The sequence below is a fragment of the Salvia miltiorrhiza genome, chromosome 6 (assembly GCF_028751815.1).
Source record: "Salvia miltiorrhiza cultivar Shanhuang (shh) chromosome 6, IMPLAD_Smil_shh, whole genome shotgun sequence".
Taxonomy (NCBI): Eukaryota; Viridiplantae; Streptophyta; class Magnoliopsida; order Lamiales; family Lamiaceae; genus Salvia; species Salvia miltiorrhiza.
Window position 1 is genome coordinate 45,104,095 of NC_080392.1, and position 23,484 is coordinate 45,127,578.

At 36.1% G+C, this 23,484-nt stretch overlaps 3 protein-coding genes and 1 non-coding gene across 4 annotated transcripts; 1 reads left to right on the forward strand and 3 right to left on the reverse strand.

Moving 5' to 3' along the window:
- Nucleotides 1-2,128: 2,128 nt before the first annotated feature.
- LOC130989953 (chitinase 1-like) lies at nucleotides 2,129-4,876 on the reverse strand. The gene is made up of 2 exons (XM_057914132.1): nucleotides 4,805-4,876; nucleotides 2,129-3,052 (listed from the first exon to the last, which is right to left on the reverse strand). The coding sequence occupies exons 1-2, from the start codon at nucleotides 4,866-4,868 to the stop codon at nucleotides 2,217-2,219; spliced, it is 900 nt and encodes a 299-aa protein (XP_057770115.1). The 5' UTR covers nucleotides 4,869-4,876; the 3' UTR covers nucleotides 2,129-2,216.
- A 6,599-nt stretch (nucleotides 4,877-11,475) lies between these two features.
- TRNAW-CCA (transfer RNA tryptophan (anticodon CCA)) lies at nucleotides 11,476-11,547 on the reverse strand. The gene has a single exon. It is a non-coding gene; the product is annotated as a tRNA-Trp (tRNA).
- Nucleotides 11,548-11,709: 162 nt separating this feature from the next.
- On the reverse strand, nucleotides 11,710-12,806 carry LOC130991032 (reticulon-like protein B13). The gene is made up of 4 exons (XM_057915234.1): nucleotides 12,674-12,806; nucleotides 12,408-12,594; nucleotides 11,999-12,210; nucleotides 11,710-11,894 (listed from the first exon to the last, which is right to left on the reverse strand). The coding sequence occupies exons 1-4, from the start codon at nucleotides 12,804-12,806 to the stop codon at nucleotides 11,710-11,712; spliced, it is 717 nt and encodes a 238-aa protein (XP_057771217.1).
- A 5,231-nt stretch (nucleotides 12,807-18,037) lies between these two features.
- On the forward strand, nucleotides 18,038-21,493 carry LOC130989954 (L-ascorbate oxidase homolog). The gene is made up of 9 exons (XM_057914134.1): nucleotides 18,038-18,371; nucleotides 18,560-18,717; nucleotides 18,802-18,911; nucleotides 19,159-19,429; nucleotides 19,755-19,851; nucleotides 19,939-20,284; nucleotides 20,373-20,738; nucleotides 20,818-20,896; nucleotides 20,979-21,493. The coding sequence occupies exons 2-9, from the start codon at nucleotides 18,577-18,579 to the stop codon at nucleotides 21,183-21,185; spliced, it is 1,617 nt and encodes a 538-aa protein (XP_057770117.1). The 5' UTR covers nucleotides 18,038-18,371; nucleotides 18,560-18,576; the 3' UTR covers nucleotides 21,186-21,493.
- The last annotated feature ends 1,991 nt before the right edge of the window (nucleotides 21,494-23,484 follow it).

Genomic DNA, 23,484 nt, shown 5'->3' on the forward strand with positions numbered 1-23,484 from the left:
GCGATTGAAAGTTGTTATGCACAACTCCTTTGGTTAAAACAAATGTTGGATGACTATGGTATGAAAAAAGTGACATTCTAATTGTGATGTGTGTTAACACTAGTGCCATTGAGATTTTTCAAAATCATGTTCAATATTTTCGCACAAAACACATTAACATTCGTCATCATTTCATTAGAGACCCATGCTTTTATCACCTCTAAGGGGGAATGAGATTCAGTGTACCACACTTGATGTCCCACTTTTAATTTTATTTATTTTCTTCAATGTGAAATTTGTATGGTTTAATTTAATTTTGTGAAAATTAACTAGGGTTTATTCCATCAAATTAGAATATATAATTATTTTTCATCATTTAATTTCACTTTTATTAACTAACAATAGGTTGATAAATTCAAAGTCATGGCATATACTTTTTTAAAATTAAAATTTATAAAAATAAAAATTAAATATAATTCATAGTATTATAATAAAATTTATTTTTATAAAAAATATTTTTAAAATAATAGATATTTTTTTGATAGGGTAAAACAGTGACACAATAAAATCATGGGACATTGGATCACATCTTCTCTAAAGGACCGCTCTCTACTTAGTGTTGCATATTCAGCACTAATCATATTACCTCATTCTAATTTAGACCGTGATAGTTGTGTCTAATGAAAACTTTATTTTAAATCATAATTTTCCCTTTAGGATTTACTAACCACCCTTTAACGTTCTAAATTCACCGTCATTCGGTATTTTTATTTCACGGGTGCCTCTGGTTCATTCATTGATTCCTTCATAAATATTGTCTCTCTTCATCATCCTCCTCCTCCTCATCTTCTTCTTCTTCTTCCACTTTTCACCCGCTTGATCTACATTTATAATTTTTTATAGGGTTAATAGTGTTTTATGTCCCGAACTTTCAATATTTTCTATAAAATGTCCTGAACTTCAATTTTCTCCTAATAAATCCCGAACTTTCAGTTTTTTCCATAAAATATCCCACTATACAAAATTCGAAGACGAAAAGATCACAAAAAAACTCCGAACTTTCAACGTTTTCCAACAATACAGGTTCCTAATATGATTTTTCAACAATAACGGTCCCCAAAGTATTTCATTTGGCAAGATAAATCGTCTTTTCGTCACCGAATTTTACATGTCGGGGAAAAAACTGAAAGTCTGGGGTTTATTAGGAGAAAATGAAAGTTCGGGACATTTTATGGAAAACGCTGAAAGTTCGGAACACAAAATTAACCCTTTTTTATGTGTTCAATTATTGAAAGGTACTACTATTGCATCTATTGCACACAATTAATTTACAAACACACATCCTAAACAAACAACTCGGCAATCACGATAACCAGGGCCGGCCCTTGTGTGTATCAAGTGGGGCAATGGCCTAGGGCCCCAAAATATAGATCCAATACTAATGTTATACCTTAATTAAAAAAAAAAAAAATCTTTCACTACCTATAGGTCAGCGATCAATAGCAAGATTAAAAAAAAATTATATTCCAAATTCCTAATCTTAAATGGTAACAGAACATAAAATGACTCTCTATTGCATAAATTTATATTACTAATCATAAGATACTAATTTTATTGGGTGAGAAATGTTGCATAAATGTTGTGTTAACTTTAAGATGCCCTGAAACATACTGATAAATTTGACATTGATGCTCAAGATTTATTTTCTGAATTACAAGTGTTACAAATATGTTTACCACAAATGAAGTTCGAAGTTCTTGAGTTTGTTAAACTTTCATATTGTTTTTCTAATGATTCTATTGCATATAGGATATTGTTGACTATATCGATTACTGTAGCTTCAGCTGAAATAAGTTTTTCAAAGTTAAAATTGATAAAATCATACTTTCTTTGTCCCACGAAGTTTGAGCAGTATTTCTTTTTGAGTTGTCCAGCAAAACTTCAGCACTTTCTTTATAGGAATTTTTTTTCTCTACATTCACCTTTTCATTTTTTGACCTACCGCACTTAACGCACAAAATATTGACACTTTAAAACTCATGCCGAAAAGAAACTGTTCAAGCTTCACGGAACGTAGGGGGTATTTAACTAGGGCCCCTTTTTTTATTTTCGCCTAGGGCCCCCAAAATGTCAGGGCCGGCCCTGACGATAACATCCATGATTAAAAAAAGAACTCACATCTTAATTTAATTTTAGAACGTGTGATTTATGAAATAATTAAAGAACAAGAGATCAACCTAATGAACAAACTTGCGAGTAGCATTATTGAGCAAAAACTCTTGAGTCCTCTTCTCATAATAGAACCCGCCGGAGGCAGAAGCATCCGCCGAGAAAATCATGGCACCGTCGATCTCAAACCCACTCTGCTCCAACAAACCCAACGCCGCAAAAAACTCATCACCTTGAATCCCCCTCCCGTCCACCTCGTACGCCGGCAAAACCTTATTCCCGTCGAACTGCACTGTCCGATTCCGGAAAGCTTCCAGATACTTCTCGGGGCTCCTCACCTTGTCCGTGTAGAACTGGTAGTTAACGTAGTCTATGACGCCCCCGTACCTCCCGCAGAGCTCGACGTAAGGCGCGACGGTGGAGTAGAACGGCGCGATCGTGGCGACCGTGATGAGGCTGTGGTTCTTGAGCATGGTGATGAGCTCGCCGATGCAGTAGGCGAAGCTGTCGCCGCTGTGCTTGGGGAACCTCTCGTAGTCGACGTCGACGCCGTCGAGGTGGTAGGTGTGGATTAGGGTTTTGAGGGAGGAGAAGGCGTTGGAGATCCAGAGGTCGCGGTTGCGGGGGTTGTACCAGGAGAGGGTCTTGGGGCCCAGGCTCCAGCCGGAGAGGCTCGCCATGGCCTTCACGTTCGGGTGCTGGGCTTTGGCGGCCGCCACCGCGGCCGGGGTCAGGGTGGCGGCCCAGTACGGCGAGAACACGCCGTTCTGCGCGGCGCCGGAGGAGTCCGCGTCGATGGCGAAACTGAGGATGAAGTGGAAATCGATGGCGTCTTCGATCGGGACGTCCTCCAACTTCACCGGAATTCCGGTCGCGCCGATGTATTCCATCATCACCTTTCCATCTACAATGGAGAAATGTTCACAAATTGATTAGTTTTTATTGGGCCATCTATTTTCTATCTAAGACACTTTTTATATTAATATAGATTAACATAGCCATGCTATAAATACACAAAATATATATACCTAAATTTTGATTTTTAATCAGATCTATTTTTTGGTAATAAAAATCCATAAACTTTTAATTTTTTGAAATTGGACTTGAGTAAAAAAGTTCGTTGGCTAATAACTTGATTGTCTGCAGTCCGATGGGCAATTTCGAAGGTACCATTGGAAACCTCTTGATGATAGATATTTAATGATACTCATATTATTGTGTTTTGGCCGCCGAAAGTGATCGAAAAAAAAAGAAAAAAATATAGAATTTCATTACATTAGCTTTCAGGCCATTTTTCGCCTACTTTTGGTGATCATAACCCAATAATATTAGTATTATTAGAAAGATAACGTCAAGAGCTTTACAATTATACTTTCGGATTGTCAATCAAACCCCAAACAATCAAGATATTGCCAGCGTAATTTGGACTCGGTTCAAATTTAAAAAATAAAAAATAAAAATTACTCCCTCCGTCCACGAAAGAACTCCCTATCTTTCCTTTTTGGGACGTCCACAAAAGAACTTCCTACCTATTTTTGGACTATACCCCACCACTTATAATCCTCTTACTTTTCACTTTTCACAACTTCCAATATTAATTATAACACCTTTTCACTACTCTCAATACATTCATCTACCTTTTATCCACTTTCAATACACTCAACAATATTTTTTCTTAAAATCCGTGTCACTCCCTCCTAGGAAGTTCTTTCATGGACGGAGGGAGTATGTGTTTTTTGACCAAAAAAATAGATTTGGTTAAAAATCAAAATTTGACGTGTGTCATTATGTCTTACTCTTATATCTATAATTTATAAAGGGAGTAATATTTTATTATATAAATAAAATTTATTATAATATTATGAATTACACTTAAATTTATTTCAAAATATATTTGTTAAAAAAAATTATATATATATATATATATCACAACTTTGAATTTATCAACCTATTATTAGTTAATAAAAATAAAATTAAGTGACAAAAATAATTATATACCCAATAGAATAAATCCTAGTTAATGATCACAAAATTAATCTGAGTATACAATGTTAAAATTGAAGAAGAAATATATAATAAAAATAAATAAAATTGAAAGTGGGACACAAAAGTGGAATATCAAGTATAATACCCACTAAATATCGGAATGAGATCCTCTGTCCCAAAATGCAGTGTGTACCACGTGTACCACTCTTCATTTCTTTATATTTTTAAATTATTTTTTATTCAATTTTAATTTATTATGCTTTTATATAATATAAAGATAATTAACAAGGGTTCACTCATCCATTTAGGGTTTATAATTATTTTTTTATATTTATTTGAATTAATAATAGATTATTTGGGTTCATTAATTCGAAGTTAGGGTATATAATTTTTTAAAATTTTAATTTTTCAATGATAAATACTAATTAGAGTTTATAATATAATAATAATTTTTATTTTTATAAAAAACAATTTATAAAACAAAGAAATGAAGAGTGGTACACGTGGTACACACAATATTCTGGGACAGAGGATCCCATCTGCTAAATATCAATTCATATATAAATAGAACATGATAATCATATACGGTAGTGCATATACATACATAATTCATTTTTAATTTGCATTAAGCACATGATGAATGAAGAAGCTTAATAATATTAGTACTTACCACAAAGTAGCTGAAAACTCGAGCTGAGTGTGAGAAACAAGAGAATGAGTTGAAGCTTACTCATTTTTACCTTGAGCAGTTTTATGAGAATATCAAAAATACATATATGAATACAAAATTATATATATACTTGGATTGTTGAAACAAAATTAAAGGAATCAGAGATGAGAGACTCTGATCCTCTGCCCCGATTGAATTTTTGAAGTGCCTTTGGCATTTATATATATAGTTTCCTAAATTATACCGTCGCCGGCGATACAAAATTAAAGAGCTGAAGAAACTAGTTTGGCACAAAGTCGAACTCTACAAGATTTCAGTTTTGAATAATGTAAAAAACAAAAGTAAAATATGATGCATGATTTTGTTAGTGATTTTCAAGAGAAAATTGTTGTCCTATATGATTATGCTCGGGGCGGCCAGTACTTGCTAAAACTAAAAGTAATTGCCACATATCATGCTCTACTATTAAATCTATTATTTGAATAATATGCTTTATAAAAAAATTTAAAATATTATATATGATATCTATAAGGAGACAATACCATATTCTATCCAAAATCATATAGTAGTAAAAGAAAGTTGTATCCATCTTACACAATTTTACACAAAGGGACTTAATTGCACCCAAATTGGAATATAGGGAGCCTAATGACGCTGTTATAATCTCTTTGCGTCGCTAGAATTTAAGAGGATAGGGAGGAGATCAACGGCGACAAGAAAACAATGAGTTTCTCCAATGACGGCGCTAAGATCAATTCGATTGGTAGCTGTTGGGATGATTGTGTAATATACTGGAACTTGAAGGTCTTAAAGGTTATTTTCTTAAGGACCTATCAGCAAATATTGTATGAGTTTGTTAGTTGAATATGGAGCTGTTGGAGCAGACTTCAATCTCAGCCGTTGGATGAGTTTCTTTCTGTTCAAGATAGGTCTTCATCAACAAAACAGAACAAGTGCAGCTGGGTTTCAGTTAGAGAGTCATCATCTTCGTTTTCCTTCTTCATCTTTTACTGAGTGGAAAAGGTAAAGTGGAGAGGTGTGTGTTTTCATGAGAGATTGAGATGTGTTCTGATCTGCTTGTGTGCTGTAACTTCACTCTTGATTCTTGGCAATAAAATCTTCGATTTACTTCCCGTGGATGTAGGATAAGAGATTATCCGAACCACGTAAATTCCCATTGTGTTGCTGTTATATGTTTTGATTCATATTGCTTGATAGAGTTGATTGTTGTTGCGTTGGTGGTGGAAGATACCAGATTGAGTGCAATTGGTTTTCTTTCAATCTACAATTGGCGCCGTCTGTGGGAACCTCCAACCCGCGGTGCGATCTTTGCGATCTGATCTTGTCGGCGATTACTGTGATTACAAATCTTGTAATTGCTTCGATCGGCGATGGCGACAACAAGGTATGAAGCGGAGAAGTTCAATGGCAAGAACGATTTTGCCATATGGCAAATAAAGATGCGAGCCTTGCTGGTGCAGCAGGGGCTAGCTGGATTTCTGAGGGAAGAATCAAAGGATGCGAAGGCAACCGATGATAAAGCCGGAGTGGTCGATGCCAAGAATGCCGAATTGCAGGAGAAAGCTCATAGTGCAATTATCTTGAACTTAAGTGATAAAGTTCTAAGAGAAGTTGCCAAGGAGAAGACTGCAGCAGCTGTGTGGAGCAAGCTTGAAAGTCTGTATATGGAGAAATCTCTGGCAAATCGGCTGTATTCGAAGCAAAGACTTTACTCATTTAAGATTGTGGATGGCAAGAACATACTTGAGCAGCTGGATGAATTTAATAAAGCCATAGACGATTTGGAGAATATAGAGGTGATTCTTGGTGAAGAAGACAAAGCAATTGTACTGTTGAATGCACTGCCCAAGTCATATGAGCACCTGAAAGATGCAATGTTGTATGGCCGTGATAAATCCATCACACTGGAAGAGGTGGAGTCAGCCATCAAAGCAAACTCCTTTTCTAAGAAAGGCATTTTCTCCTCTATAAATGTCACATCTCTGCTTATCAAGCATTTCTGATTTGCAGGCTCAAGACACCATAACTTGTAGCCTTTAACTCCCTTTGGATACCCAAGCATAACACATCTCAATGCTCTAGGCTGTAGTTTATCTTACAACTTCACACCAGCTGAAGGATTGAATGTAAAAGCCAAGTCCAAGAAAGAAAAGAAGTTTAAGAAACCTCAGGAATCTGATAAGAAGTTTCAAAAGAAACCGAAGAAAGAGGATGGTGATAAGGAAGAAAGAAAATGTTTCTTTTGCAAGAAACCTGGACACATCCTAAAGAACTGCTATTCTTGGAAAAAGAAACAAGCAGAACAGCCCAAGGAGTCAAATTCTGCAGACATCACTGAAGGATGTGAAAGTGCAGAAATGCTGAACATTGTGAATCACAGCATTGGTGATGATTGGATAATGGACAGTGGGTGCACATTCCATATGTGTCATGTAAAAGATTGGTTTACAGACATTGAATTTGGGATGAAGGGATCTGTTATTTTGGGGAACAATGAGTCATGCCAGGTGAAAGGAATTGGTTCTGTAAAGATAAAGAACCATGCTGGACAGATTAAGATCCTACCAGAAGTCAGGTTCATTCCCAAATTAAAGAGGAACTTAATATCACTTGGAATGCTAGAAAAGAAAGGATATAGCTTCATGTCTGATGCTGGTTTTCTACATGTAAAGAAAGGTGATACTGTGGTGCTAAAGGGGGCAAGAAAAAACAGCCTATACCACCTTATAGGCACCACCATTGTTGGAGAAACAGAGATCAACACTTCGAGTGAAACTGAGCTGTGGCACAAAAGATTGGGCCATGTTGGAGAAAAAGGAATAAAGCAACTTCAGAAACAAGACATTCTCCACATAACAACTCCTGTCAAGCTAAAAGTTTGTGAAGACTGTATATTGGGAAAGAGCAGAAAAGCATCATTCCCAACTGGAAAAATGGTTTCAACAAGGCCATTGGAATACATTCACTGTGATCTTTGGGGACCAGCAAAAGTCAGCACTATGAATGGAGGAAGGTACTATTTCTCCCTTATAGATGATTATAGTAGAAAATTATGGGTTCATATCATCAAGCAGAAATCAGACACTTTTTCTAAATTTGAACAATGGTGTGCTGAAGTAGAAAATGAAACTGATCTTAAGGTTAGATGTATAAGAACTGATAATGGATTAGAATTTCTATCTGATGAGTTTGAAAGCTACTGTAAGTCTAAGGGGATTAAAAGGCATAAAACTGTACCTGCAAATCCTCAACAAAATGGGGTTATAGAAAGGATGAATAGGACTATATTGGAAAGGGTAAGATGCATGCTCACTAGCTCTGGATTACCTGTGAGGTTTTGGGGGGAAGCTGTTAATACTGCATGCTATCTTATTAATAAATGTCCCTCATCTGCTGTGAATTATAAAGTGCCTAATGATCTGTGGTCTGGAAAGAAATCTGAATATTCTCATTTGAGAATATTTGGATGCCAAGCTTTTGCTCATATTAGGCAAGATAAACTACAGCCTAGAGCATTGAGATGTGTTATGCTTGGGTATCCAAAGGGAGTTAAAGGCTACAAGTTATGGTGTCTTGAGCCTGCAAATCAGAAATGCTTGATAAGCAGAGATGTGACATTTATAGAGGAGAAAATGCCTTTCTTAGAAAAGGAAGATGCTGAAGTTGTAAGAAAAGAAGCAGCTCATTTCGAGGTGGAGTTTACTCAGAAGGAGCCTGTTCAAAATGAGCAACAAGATGATGTGGAAACAGAATCAGATGCAGATGAAGCATTATCAGATGAAGGTGAACAAGATACTGATCTGGCAGACTATCAATTAGCAAGAGATAGAGTAAGAAGGGAAGTTCATCCACCAAGCAGATTTGGGCATGCAGATTTAGTTTCTTATGCTCTAAACATAGCAGAAGAGATCAACTATGATGAGCCTAAAAACTATAAAGAAGCAGTTCATTGTAAGGAAAATGATCAGTGGATCAAAGCAATGCATGAAGAATTGGAATCTATGTATAAGAACAAGACATGGATACTGGTGGACAAGCCTAAGAAACAAAAATGCATTGGATGTAAATGGATTTACAAAAAGAAGGTGGAGCTAATTGATGGTGTTGAGAAACTAAGGTACAAAGCTAGATTGGTGGCAAAGGGATTTACACAAAAGGAAGGTGTAGATTTCAATGAGGTTTTCTCCCCTGTGGTCAAACATACATCTATCAGATTATTGCTAGCTATAGTTGCTCAAAAAGGTTTGGAATTGGAGCAGTTGGATGTTAAAACTGCCTTCCTAAATGGAGACTTGGAAGATAATATATACATGATCCAACCAGAGGGTTTTATAGCTGAGGGTAATGAGAACAAGGTGTGTTTGCTTAAGAGATCAATTTATGGCCTGAAGCAAAGCTCGAGGCAATGGTACCTCAAGTTTGATGAACACATGAAGGCTATAGGGTTTATGAGATCTGACTATGACAGCTGCGTATACATCAAGAACACAGCTGAACATGGAATGACATATCTTCTACTATATGTAGATGATATGTTAGTGGCAGGGAGCAGCAGAGATGAAATAAAAAAGGTGAAGCAGGATCTAAAAGCTAGGTTTGAAATGAAGGATCTGGGGCAGGCCAGGAGAATTTTGGGTATGGATATCTTAAGAAATAGAAAGGCTGGTACACTGTGGTTGTTCCAAGAAGATTACATAAGGAAGATACTCAGGAAATTTCAGATGGCAGAATCCATACAAGTGCAGGTTCCTCTGGGGCAACATTTCAAACTCAGTTCAGATCAAAGGCCAATGACTGATGAAGAAAAAAGGTACATGAGGAATATACCCTATTCTAATATTGTTGGAAGTATTATGTATTGCATGATATGCACTAGACCAGATTTATCTCATGCTATAAGTGTCACAAGTAGATACATGAGTGATCCAGGAAAAGGTCATTGGGAAGCTTTGAAGTGGATACTGAGGTATCTTAAAGGAGCATCATCTGTTGGTATTATGTTTAGGAAACATAGTCCTGTAAAAGAAGATATATTAGAGGGGTATGTAGATTCAGATTACGCAGGTAATGTGGATACAAGAAAGTCACAAACAGGTTACATTTTTACACTCTATGGATCAGCTATTAGCTGGAAATCTGTGCTCCAACCTGTAGTATCTCTTTCAACTACAGAAGCTGAATATATGGCATTAACTGAGGCTGTGAAAGAAGCATTGTGGTTAAAGGGGATATTATCTGAGTTTGGAATCAAACAAAGGTGTGTGAAGATAAACTGTGACAGTCAAAGTGCAATACACCTTACTAAGCATCAAGTGTTTCATGAAAGGAGCAAACACATTGAAGTTAAGTACCACTTTATCAGAGATATTGTGAATAAGGGGAAGGTTAAAGTTGTTAAGGTTGGTACTGAGGATAATGCCTCAGATATGCTAACAAAAGCTTTAACTGTTGATAAGTTCAAGCATTGCTTGAAACTTGTAAATGTGCTGCTTAGGCGGCAGTGAGTTCTTTAAACATGATGATAGCCCTGTACTGGGGCAGATTGGAAGGAAGTTGAAGCTTTTATTACACAACCAAGGTGGAGAGTGTTGGGATGATTGTGTAATATACTGGAACTTGAAGGTCTTAAAGGTTATTTTCTTAAGGACCTATCAGCAAATATTGTATGAGTTTGTTAGTTGAATATGGAGCTGTTGGAGCAGACTTCAATCTCAGCCGTTGGATGAGTTTCTTTCTGTTCAAGATAGGTCTTCATCAACAAAACAGAACAAGTGCAGCTGGGTTTCAGTTAGAGAGTCATCATCTTCGTTTTCCTTCTTCATCTTTTACTGAGTGGAAAAAGTAAAGTGGAGAGGTGTGTGTTTTCATGAGAGATTGAGATGTGTTCTGATCTGCTTGTGTGCTGTAACTTCACTCTTGATTCTTGGCAATAAAATCTTCGATTTACTTCCCGTGGATGTAGGATAAGAGATTATCCGAACCACGTAAATTCCCATTGTGTTGCTGTTATATGTTTTGATTCATATTGCTTGATAGAGTTGATTGTTGTTGCGTTGGTGGTGGAAGATACCAGATTGAGTGCAATTGGTTTTCTTTCAATCTACAGTAGCAAAATCGCAATCACCGCTAAGATCAATTCAATTCCATCGAGAGGGAGAACGTACATGAAAGAGCATGGAAGAAAGTTAAATCGTGTATATGTGCATGCTGTCAACGAGAAATAGATGGAAATGCAGCCCTTCAATCAGAAATAGGCTTCGCTGCCGCCTAAAGTCGAACATGAATCTACTATCGTCGTCGATCTCGTCCCTCTCCTCTTAAATTTCGACGATGCAGATAGAGTGAAAGCGCAGTGCAATAAAAAAAATTACAAACGACATCATTAACCCGAGCCGAACACTTATCTTGAGCTTTTTCATTAATCATCTAAGATAGTGAAGTCTTATATTGAGCTTTTTCATTAATCATCTAAGATAGTGAAGTGCTGGTTAAATCTAGTATGTTATATAAAATAAATTACTTAATTATATTTTTGAAATTATATTAATTTATATTAAAACTATAAAATCAAGTTATACATAAACCAACTTCTATACCAATCTATATTAAAAATTAAAAATTAAAAAATAGTGGGTTTGGATCGGGGGTTTTGAACCCGACGTGAATCGAACACGCAACCTTCTGATCTGGAGTCAGACGCGCTACCATTGCGCCACGGATCCCACTGAAATCTTACTCACTTCAATAATATATGTTACTTAGAATACTTGCCAGTAAGTTTCCAAACCAAAAAAGTAGAACTCTATATCAAACACATTATTTCATACTTACGACCAAAAAATTTAAGATAGAAGATACAATTATTACAACACAAACAAGCAAAGCTACTGAGTCTTCTTTTCCTTAACCTCCTTCTGTTTCCCTGCAAATTTGTTTTTCACTTTCTGCAATTTCTCCTCAATCATCACATTCAACCTTTGCCATCTTACCCTCACATTCTTCGCAAACTCTACTATCTTCTGCTCGTTCTTCACATAAATCGCCGGCACCGTCATCGCCCCCAAAATTCCTACAACATTTTCACCCACAAAAAAAAAAAAAGCTTAATCTAGCCATTCAAACACAATCACCCTTAGCAAAAGTAGTCGAATTTTAATTAATTGATAAAAATACCTATGAAGCAAAGCGTAACAAAATCCAAGTGTTGCGCGGCGAGCGCCACCAGATAAAGAGAGGCCACAGCGCCAAGAAACACAAACCATTCCCTCTCGCCGCCCACGTGGAACATCAACCGGATGCCGTCCTCCGCCCGCTGCCTCAATAGCCTCGCCTGCGCCGTCGCCGTCTCCTCGCTAATCTCTAATTCCGACAAGTCCGGCGCCTCTCTACAAACAACAAACAAGAGAAACCTTATGAGAAAAAAAAAATAAAAAAAATACTCCATCGGTCCACTAGTTCGTGTCCTAACTCAACAAATAAATAATACATTTTTTCTTAAAATCCGTGTCTCTTTCCCTAGGACACGAATTGACGGATGGAGGGCGTAAAAAGTTTTGAAAATTGGTGATGAGATTAGTTATACTTATTCAAGAAGCGGTGCATATTGCCCCAAAAGAAGAAGCATGTGAGAAGGGCCATGGCCAGCCAAGAGAGGACTGTGATAAAAGTGTATTGGTAGACATCGATGACGATCCACGTGGCGGCTGCCGCTGCAAGGATTCCGACATTCAGTTGCTTCCTTCTCCATAGCAGCACGTCGCTTAGTAAATCTGCTGCACACAATTTCAAGAATGCATGCGTCAAATCAAAACCCCTAGCTCTGTATATATGAGACTGAGAGAGAGCTACCTGTGTTGCTATGGAGTTGAGCTACTTCTGGCGGCGGCGGGGTCGAGGTCGGAGATTCCGATGTTGCTTGGTTTTTATGCAGGTCAGCTTTTGGCGGCGGCGAGGTCGGAGATTCCGATGTTAATTCGGACATGATTCAAAGTAGGGATCGAAAACGAAAAGCCTTAAGTTTGAATTGTAGAAGATGAAGTTGTGGAAATGATGAAGAATTAATGAATGAAGAGAGGGAATGGATATGGCATGGAGCTCCATTGAAGCAATTAGACACGTGCAGTGCTCGGGAGAGCGCCACGTGGACTCCATGCAAGCCTTTCTTCCCTATTTTGACACTCCATTGCTGTTTAAAGGATTATGATCAAGTCTGCTACACTCATAATCTGCTATCGTTTGCGCTGTCGCTTATGACATGTGAAGCAGTCATCCCATATGAAAAAATTATTAGATAAGTACATTGAAAGTGAAGAAAAAATGGTTGAATGTATTAAAATAATAAAAAGTTATCGAAATTAGTACTAAAAATGGGAAAAAGTAAAATAAAATAAAATATTATAAGTGATTAATATAGTCCAAAAAGTAAAATTATGAAATTCTTCGCAGACGTGAGTGGACGGAGTGAGTACGCTCTGAATTTTTTTTGTGTGCGAAATTTGAATCACAGCTGGGGGTCCATGGCCACAGAGTATTCACGCGTCGGGATGAGAGCGAGAGCTTGATGACGAGCGTGAGGTAGACATGAGAACTTCAGATTCGCATTTAAGAAATTTTTGGATCGAAATTGAAAATGAAGAATCCTAATTTGAGAAAAAAAAACTGTTCAATTTATAATTTAATCCACGAATTTACCCCAAAATTACGATGATGTTTAACTGTGAATTAAACGACATCATTGTACTCGTCGGACGACGTTGCTTACGTGTAATTTCCGGTTGCCAATTAAGCATTAGTTTGGGAGAATTTTTAATTCAAGGGAAAATTCAAAATCGATTGATGAATTTTTACAAAAATTTAAAAATTATATGGAAAAATAAAAACTCGATCAAACTTGGTAGATTTTGACTCTATATGCCCAATTATTTTTATAATTTTGATATGGGTGAGGTCTGAATTAATTCAAACGGGCTTAACCCGACCCATACCAAATTAGTGAGTATGAGGTTGGGCCAGTCCAATGGCAGAGAAATGATGAGTTAAGAGCAGTCCGAGTTTGTTCCACAAAGACATCCAAGTTGAAATGACATGGCAAAAAACACCTTTAATTTATGTGCAAATGGAAAAGATTAAAACTTCAATTAGAATTTTTATTGAAATTTGTGTCATTATTTTCCTAAATTACATTTTATGTGCGAAGGAGTATAAGATAAGATGAGGGGTTCAATTATAATGTATTAGAGTGTTCATTTTCAAAACTTTAAAGTTCAAAAAACACATCCGCAAGCCAAAGGTTCAAGATAGCCTATTAGTGTGCGTGTGTTGGTTTAGCAACAGGTGATTAATATTTAAAACCTAATATCTTAGGTTCGAATTGATCGTAGCGCGGTCTTTAATCTTTTTTATTTATTTATATAATGTATGAAAAAAAAAGAAGTTTCGAGATAGGCTCTTGTAGTGAGTTTGTGTTAGCTATAATCTTGAGGTGGTCCACAAGAAACTTTCATCCATACCATATCGCATGAGGATAGGATTGTTCGCTAATTAGAGGCGCACAACACTGTACATGATGGGCCCGTGCACCATGTAACGCTTTTATTTATTTATTTATTATTATATAAATTATATAATTAAATAAAAAAATTAAAATTTATATAAATATTCGTGATTAAATTAGTTAATGTACTACAAGTGACAAGTGTAATGTTTCATTACATTTCAATTTTTTATTTTATTTTTACTTGAAGAAATGAGAAACGGTGAAAACGTAAACTCTAGACCTAGTTGTTTACATACTGAAGTCTGCATCACTTAATATCTCATTAGAGACTTTATTTTAAATTATTGCGTAATCAGAGTTCGTGACTATTTTATATTTGAGTAATTAGTTTTGTCGTATATATCTGAAATGTGTAATTTTAATGGGATATTCGGTCTTATAATTTTTGGTATTTTCATCGTGTTCCACCATTAATCTCATTATTTTATAAAGCTTTATAATAAAAAAAAATTAAAAAAAATTACTATTAGATAATGATCCTTAATTAGCATTCAATTAATATTAAAGTTTAAAATTTAAAATAATACAAACCCTAGCTAATTATAGATTAATTAACTCTAAAAAATAATTATCAATCGAAAAACTACTAAATAAATATAAAAGTAATTACAAATTCTAATTAGATTACTGAATCTTGATTAATTATCTTAAAATTATATTATAAGAAATTACAATTGAAGAAAAAATTATTAAAAATTAAGAAAAAATGAAAGTAAGACGCCAATGTGTACATAATTTGTCTTTGTCATTCTGCTTTACCTTTTAATTTATGAAATAGACAAATAGTCACAGAATTTAAATTATGATACCATCATCTGATCTCTGATCTATCCACATACCTAACCTTGGGTCAATATTGAAAATGATATGTATAGTTAAATCCATATTGATGTCACGTAATAAGAAACAAATCTTTTGAAAACTACTTTTGAAAACTAATTGTGATTTAATATACTACCATATTTGATGTCATTGTGTTCCACTTTTGATTTTTTAATTTTTTTTATATACAATTTTATGTTTAATTTCATATGCTTATTAATTAGAATTTATTCCATCCCGCTAAAATATATAATTACTTTTCATTATTTATGTTCACTTTTATTACTTAATAATTCATTATTAGGGTTGGCAAATTTAAAGTTAAATATGTAACTTTATGTAATAAAAATTAAATATAATTCATAACATCGTCATAATAAAAAATTATAGGACAATATATCTTATTCTTATCCAACAAGAGACACTCCTACCCCCCCCTCCCCCCCCAACAAAAAAATAAAAATAAAGATGTAAATATAGGCCAAACAAAAGACAAAGCGGATAAGAGGAAAATGTGAAAGCAAAAAAGAGATAAAACTTGCAAGAAAAAAACTTTGAGAGTGTTTGACTATATTTATTTTTAAGATATTGAATAACTAAACTTTTAAGTTAGAGAAGAAACTCATAATATTAAAAAACTTTTAATTTATCAAACATTTTTGAAAAGTTTATAAATTTCTAAACAATTTATAAACAAAGCTAAACACCCTATATTTGTTGGGGATATTTATCCATAAGATGCTTGCATAGTTGCATCATGCATGTGTGTGCTGACACTAAAATCAGTTTTCAGACCCACCTAAATTAATTACATTGCTAACACAGCAAATAATAATAAATATTTTGAGACAAACACTGAAATATAACCAATCAGTTTATCTCTGTACGTGAAATTAAAATAATTGAAGGTTGGTGACTGCCAACTTTAATTTCACGTCCACATCCAATCTATATATATATCTTGACTGCTGAGACCATGAAAGGCAGGAACCCTAGATCCACTTTGTGTTACTTTTATTTTCTTACACATTCAAATTTGAGAGTGATATTTAATATTCTTAATTTGAAGTTAGGCACAAGTATATAACAATTTTTATTTATTTTTTAATTACATATATATATATATGTATGGAGATAAAAAATAAATGCATAACCTCCCTTAGGGGTGGGAAGATAGGGTTCGGGGATAGGGTACCCGACCCGAAAAAATCGGGTATCGGGTACCCTATACCCGAAAAATTAGGGATCGGGGTCGGGTTCGGGTACTTAGGGTGTTAAAAATTCGGGTATCGGGTATAACCGAAATACCCGATTTTTTAATTAATAAATTTTAAATTATTTAATTAAATTTAATTTAAAAATCTGTAAAATTTTGAATTAAAATTCAATTTTAATTTAAATTTTTAGACTTGGGGAGTTGAGATTTGTGCTTGTTAATTTTTGATTTGATGTTATATACTTGTTAATACATGGAATTAAAAACATATACAATTATATAGGGAAAGGCTGAAAATAGGGGCTACATTTTCGAATTTTTTTTTTAAAAAAAAAGGGTATTTCGAGTATTAGGGTACCCGATTAAGCCAAATCGGGTAATTCGGGTACCCTAATACCCGAAATACCCGATTTTCACAGTTTGACTTGAAAGATTTAATTTTGACCGGTTAATTTAGGGTATCCGAATACCCGACTCGGGTATTAGGGTACCCGATTTTTTTTCGGGTTCGGATTCGGGTATAGGATTTTGGTCTTATTCGGGATCGGGTACCTGATTTTTTCGGGTAGGGTACCTGATCCCGACCCGATTCCCAGGCCTAACCTCCCTCCTTTGAGCGAAAGCGTTTAGAATTGATGTGATATTAAAATTGTACAAAAAGTGAAATAAATGCTCTCATGAAAATATACTATTATATAGTATGATTATGCAATTGTCAAAAATATGTTAGAAACTTATTGTAAATTACGTTAGTAAACCCAATTATGAGGGTGGTTGAGAGTTAAGCTTATTTTAGTAAACCTAGTCCCTTTGAAGAGTACAAAAATGCTTGACTATTGCATATCTAAGTTAATAGACTAATTAATTGACGAATACATAATATATACACACATATATAACATGTCTTATTTTTGGTCGGGGCCCTACCGCCTCACTCGCCAAGCGGTCCTAACTACGTATATAAACTATGCTAAAAGAGTATTTCAATCTATTAATTTATGATAGGAAGGTAAAATTATGATTCACGTAGTTCTACTAAACACTCCGAACAAGTTCTTATCGAATCAAACTCTAAGTAGCTCGTAAATAGTTGGATTCATCCTCCTTACCTCATCATTAGACCATCTCCAATAAACTAATTCTCAATAGCTACTTTCTTTGCATCACAAATGAATATGTTAAAGTATGCGTATGTTTCAAGTCAAAGGTCTCGCGTTTGAATCCATCATAATAAAATCTTTAAAATTTCTTATTTATCTTAAAAGAAAATGATGCAACACTCTATTCTAACTAAAAACATAATAATAATAGAAAATTGTACCAGCACAGATAAAAATTTCGTGTAAATTCGCGTAACATTGTATACTATTACATGAATTTTGATTACTATTTTCAAATTTTTATTTTTATAAATATTTTTATACTATATGAGAAAAGTTAAAATTAGATATCGTCTTTAATAAAATAAGAATGTGCCTCTCTAAAAAAAAATTTAAAAAAAATAAGAATGTGCTAAAATTTCATCCACTATTCAAAAAGCAAAGAAAAGGTTGTTGATATCTAATTAAAATAACAATATCACGAAACGAGCGGTGGCGGCGAGATTCTCGGCAATTTAACTTTAACCGCCAACCACCCTTTTCTTCTACGTTTCGGCGGATTAACAAACCAATTGAGTTGGTTTGTAAACAAACATGGAAGGAAAATAATTAAACATGCATTCATAATAACGCGGAAACGCGTCAATTAGCATATACCATGAGTTGGCAATGGCAATGCGAGACAGCCATGCGGCCCGCTTCCTCCTTTTTCTTTTTCTTTTTCTTTCCAATTTTCTCAAAGCTGCTGTCTCTGTTGCCTAATCATTTTTTATATATACATACGCCTCCTCCTATTTACCCAAAGATTCACTCTCATTCTTTTATTCTTTCTATTTTAATCTCTTTAACCAGGTGCGTATCCAACCCCCCCACATTTTATCCGCATGTTTGTTTTTTGGCTGAATCCCACTTCAGATCTAGTGTTTTTAGGGTGCTGTCGGTATTCTAGCTTCTCCAAGATTTGATTTTTGGTGCTGGGTTTCTGTTTCACCACTCATTTATGTTCAAGAATTTGAGGCAGCATTTTTCTCTTTGGGCAGATTGTTAAGTAGGTGAAATGGGGGGAGCAGTTTTGCTGTGTTTGGTTGCTGTTTTCTCGTTTTGGAGTTTCTCTTTTGTGAGAGGAGAGGATGCTTACAAGTATTACACTTGGACTGTCACTTATGGAGCTGCTTCTCCACTTGGCCCTTCTCAACAGGTTAGCTATGCAATGCTTCATTTTTTTTTTTCATTTCTAGAGAAGAGAGAGAGGTGCAGTTTCTGAGAGTTGGATGATTTGCAGGTGATCTTGATAAACGGTCAGTTTCCTGGCCCTACGCTTGAGACTGTGACCAATGACAACATTATCCTCAACGTTATCAATAAGTTGGACCAGCCTTTCCTCTTGACATGGTGAGTCACATTCTTCACTTATCATCTTCTTTCTTTCTCATTGCTGCCCTTATCACTTGATCTGCTTTTCAAGCTTTCTTGTGTTTTAGTACTTGTTGAATAAGACTTGGAATTGGTCACTTTCAGTATATATAATATTGAGGATTCTAGTCTGTCTCTTTGGCTTTGAGTAATCATGTGAAGGATGATTTGATTGTGTCACATTTGTTGAACCTGAAAGTTGTGAATGTTGTGTATGGATGAATAGGAATGGGATTAAACAGAGGAAGAACTCTTGGCAAGATGGAGTGGTGGGAACCAACTGCCCCATCCCTCCCAACACCAATTTCACATATAAGTTCCAAACTAAAGATCAAATTGGTAGCTACACATACTTCCCATCCACTCTGATGCACAGAGCTGCTGGGGGTTTTGGAGCCCTTAATGTGTATGCTAGATCAGTGATTCCAGTTCCGTACGCGAAGCCTGCCGCGGATTATAGCCTTCTCATTGGTGATTGGTACAAGACCAGTCACAGGGTAAACCTTCATCCACAACCCTACTTAGTTAATTATCATTGTTATGAGATGAGATTAGTTTTGATCACTTAAACTGAGTTAGTGCTTTTGCTACTTAGAGGTCCCTAGTCATATGTAGTTTTGATTTGGTAAGCATGTAGGTGAAGAGAATTGGATTCTTGTCATATCTGACAGATAACTAGATAGCCAAATGTGCTTTACAAATTCCTTAAAAAAAAAATATGTGCTTTACAAATTGAAGCCTGGCTCTTGTAGATGAAAATGGTGTATAAATAAATGGTAAAATGCAATGCTAATTAGTTCTTGGTTACGTTTGATGAAATAGGTATTGCAGCAAATACTGGATTCAGGAAAGGCCTTGCCCTTCCCTGATGGAATCCTCATAAATGGCCAGGGTCGGCCGGCCTTCAGGGGCGATCAAGGTCGTCTAAGAACCTAAGTATATTTGTATGTTGTGTTTTTTCATTGAGAGGTGTATTTGCTGACAGAGAGTCTTGGTTATTCTTCAGGGAAGACCTACATGTTTAGGGTCTCGAATGTTGGCTTGTCCACGTCGTTCAATTTCAGAATCCAAGGGCACAAAATGAAGCTTGTCGAGGTTGAAGGGTCTCATGTGCTTCAGAATGTCTATGACTCTCTTGATATTCATGTTGGTCAATCAGTGACCATCCTCGTCACGTTGGATCAAACTCCTAAAGACTACTACGTCGTGGCATCAACGAGGTTCACAGAAGCCGTCCTCACTGCAGCTGGCGTCTTGCACTACTCCAACTCCCAGGCTCAAGTTTCCGGCCCTGTCCCAGCCGGTCCAACCAACGAGGTCGGATGGTCTGTTGATCAAGCTCGGTCTTACAGGTATCACAAATAAACAAATAAACAAATAAACAAAAAAAACTGTTTCTTCTTTAGGAACTAAGAGCTGATGTAATTGTTAATGTTTCAGGTGGAATCTTACCTCAAACGCAGCAAGGCCTAACCCTCAGGGTTCTTTCCATTACGGAACAATAACGCCAACGAGAACGATTGTCCTCGCCAACACTGCACCTATCATCAACGGCAAGCAAAGATACGCTGTCAACGGCATCTCTTACATCAACGCTGACACCCCCTTGAAGCTCGCTGATCACTTCAACATCCCGGGCGTTTTCAGCCTCAACTCCATCCAGAGCTCTCCATCCGGCAGTGGAGCCAGCCTAGGCACCTCCGTGTTGGGAACCTCCCTCCACGACTTCATTGAAGTCGTCTTCCAGAACAATGAGAACACCATCCAATCATGGCACCTCGATGGCTATGACTTCTGGGTTGTCGGGTAGGCCAAAACTCAACATTCATTCTCAAAACCTGCAACGACGTATATCTCTAACTCCTGTTATTGCTCATCTAAACAGATTCGGGGCGGGGCAGTGGACTCAAGCTAGCAGGAAGACCTACAATCTCGTCGATGCTTTGACCCGACACACCACGCAGGTAACCTGCATTGCATCATCAAATCTGTGCTAAGGTTTCATCATGTATAATATAACACATTGGTTAAAACTCTGTGTCTCAGGTGTATCCGAGCTCTTGGACAGCGATATTAGTATCGTTGGACAACCAGGGCATGTGGAACTTGAGGTCGGCGATGTGGGGACGGCAATACCTCGGACAGCAACTGTATCTCAGGGTTTACAACCCAACACAGAGCCTTGCCAATGAGTATGACATGCCTAACAATGCTCTGCTCTGCGGCAAAGCCGCCGGGCGAAGAAACCCTTAGCTTTTCTTCCCCTCGTTTGAAGCTTTTTAAGAGTGTTTTGATGAGTTTTCCGGCCATGAGAGGTTGGCTGCTAGCTAGTATACCACAAACAGAAAAAGGTGACTCTTTTATCTTCTTACATATGTATATTCAAACATAGTATTTATGTAGTTTGGATCAACTTTGTAGTGGCAGTTGGTTTGTTGGGTTTGTGTAATGGACATGAGTAAAATCATGTTGCTAGACCCCACTATGGAGTGCTATATTTGTGTTAGGATGCTTTAATGATTTTTCCCGAATATGGTTGAAAATTAAAGTGTTTGCTTTAATGGTGTTACTTGAATCATACGCCAAAATGAATATTTTCTTATAGTATTACTTTATTATTTCGATCATCTATATGCATAATTATCGAAATAATAATATAGATATATATATCTTGTATTTTCTCTAAATTATAGATAAGTGCATGTATAACACTATAATCATTTTTTTTAAAATTGTTATTACCCAAAAAAAAAGGAAAAACACACTCATAAGCAAGTTCTCTAGGTGACTCGAACGGTCGAACCTCCTATTTATTGGTTGGAGGAGAAGCGTCTTATCAACAGACTGCATTTTATTGTCATATAACACTATAATTATAAATGATTAGAATTGGAAATAAAAATAATTACATTAGGGCATCGACATGGTTGATTGTGTATGAAGGGTATCTGATTGTGTATGAAGCGATACCCTGGCCGAAGGCAATTGCGATAATTTGAAACTGATGAAGATGAATCACATTCCTTCATCATTTCATCTAATTTCACAATTTTTATTAAAATTCGTATTAGTACCCTTCTTTAGGAAAAGATGTTTGAGGAACAAAGGGAGGAACTTTCTTCATGGTTAACCATTGCAAAATTGGGTAGCAATTCGATTAATAATTGTATGGTGAGTTTTCTTGTATTGTAATTATCGGTTAAGCGAAATTAGCGAATCATGCTTAGTTAGCCCTAGTCAACAATATAGTAATCGACAATTAGAGGCTTTAGAGCTAATTAACAAACAATATTACTCCCTCCGTCCCAACGAAAGCGGTGCGTATTTCTTTTTGAATCGTCCCAACGAAAGTAGTACATTTTTCTTTTTAGTAATAATTTTACACTACAAACAATATGGCCCCACACATTTTTACACTACAATCTTATTCTTCTTAAATCCCGTGCCGAAAAGAAGCGCACCGCTTTCGTTGGGATGAAGAGAGTATTTATTTCTATATAAAGAAGTAAAAAATATTAGATATTGCAAGATGAAACTATTTATAAAATTAATTGAAGATGTGTAAATTTGTATGCGCTCGAAGACCTCCTAAGACACTATTTATAGGGAAACAAGAAAATTTTCAAAGTATGTCAAATCAAAATGTATAGTTAGAATTGATAATGTTCATATATTATGTCAAATTTAGCAAAGTTCACAAGGTAGTTGAAGGTTAAAAGAACAAAAGTTGGTCTCCTATGCAACTTGTTGTACCATGCAACAGATTCGACCCGTGACCTGATCCGACGTCCTAAACCCTAATCTCCACCCCCCCCCCCCCCCCCCCATGTGTGTGGCTTCAGTGGCGGCAACTAGATCAACGCCTTATTTCTTCAAGAGAAACTCCCACCGAAGTTCACTATGAATCTCCAACCCCCCCCCCCCCCCATGTGCCTCAGTCTTCCATCGTGCGATTTGTGTCTACCTCCGTCTGCCACAGTTGGCAACGCTCCCACGGCCAATCTCCACATCAGTGCCCTACCCCACCGCTCTTCTCTGAGCCGTGCATTATGCTTGCCGGCGCTCGTGGATCTGGAAGAGAAGCACCCCAAAAGCATACACATTACTTTTCTCAGTGAAATGGCTAGTGTTTGTGTACTCGAGAGCAAGATACCTCATAGCAGCGCTAGCTTTGAGTGCCGAGAAGACTGTTATCACTTATCAGTGAGAAGTTTATGAATAAAACATGCTTGTTATAGGTGAATATTTGCATTTCGTCTATATTTTGGTGATTGGTTGAGGTTTGCTTTCTTTACTTGATGCGTAACTTCAAGAACGTGAGGAATGCATATGAACTTGTTAATTTATATCTAGATCTTTTTTCCTTATTGACAAACTCAATGTTACTTCATTTTTAAAGTGAATGAAGATGAGATTAAAAGAGTTTTGTTATGTTGGAGATTTTGTTTAGAATTGGAGTTTCTCTTCAAATTGGTGAAGTTTTTTTGACCAACAAAATAATATTTTACTAATAACAAATAGTAAGACTTTTGTTAAATACAAATGATACTTT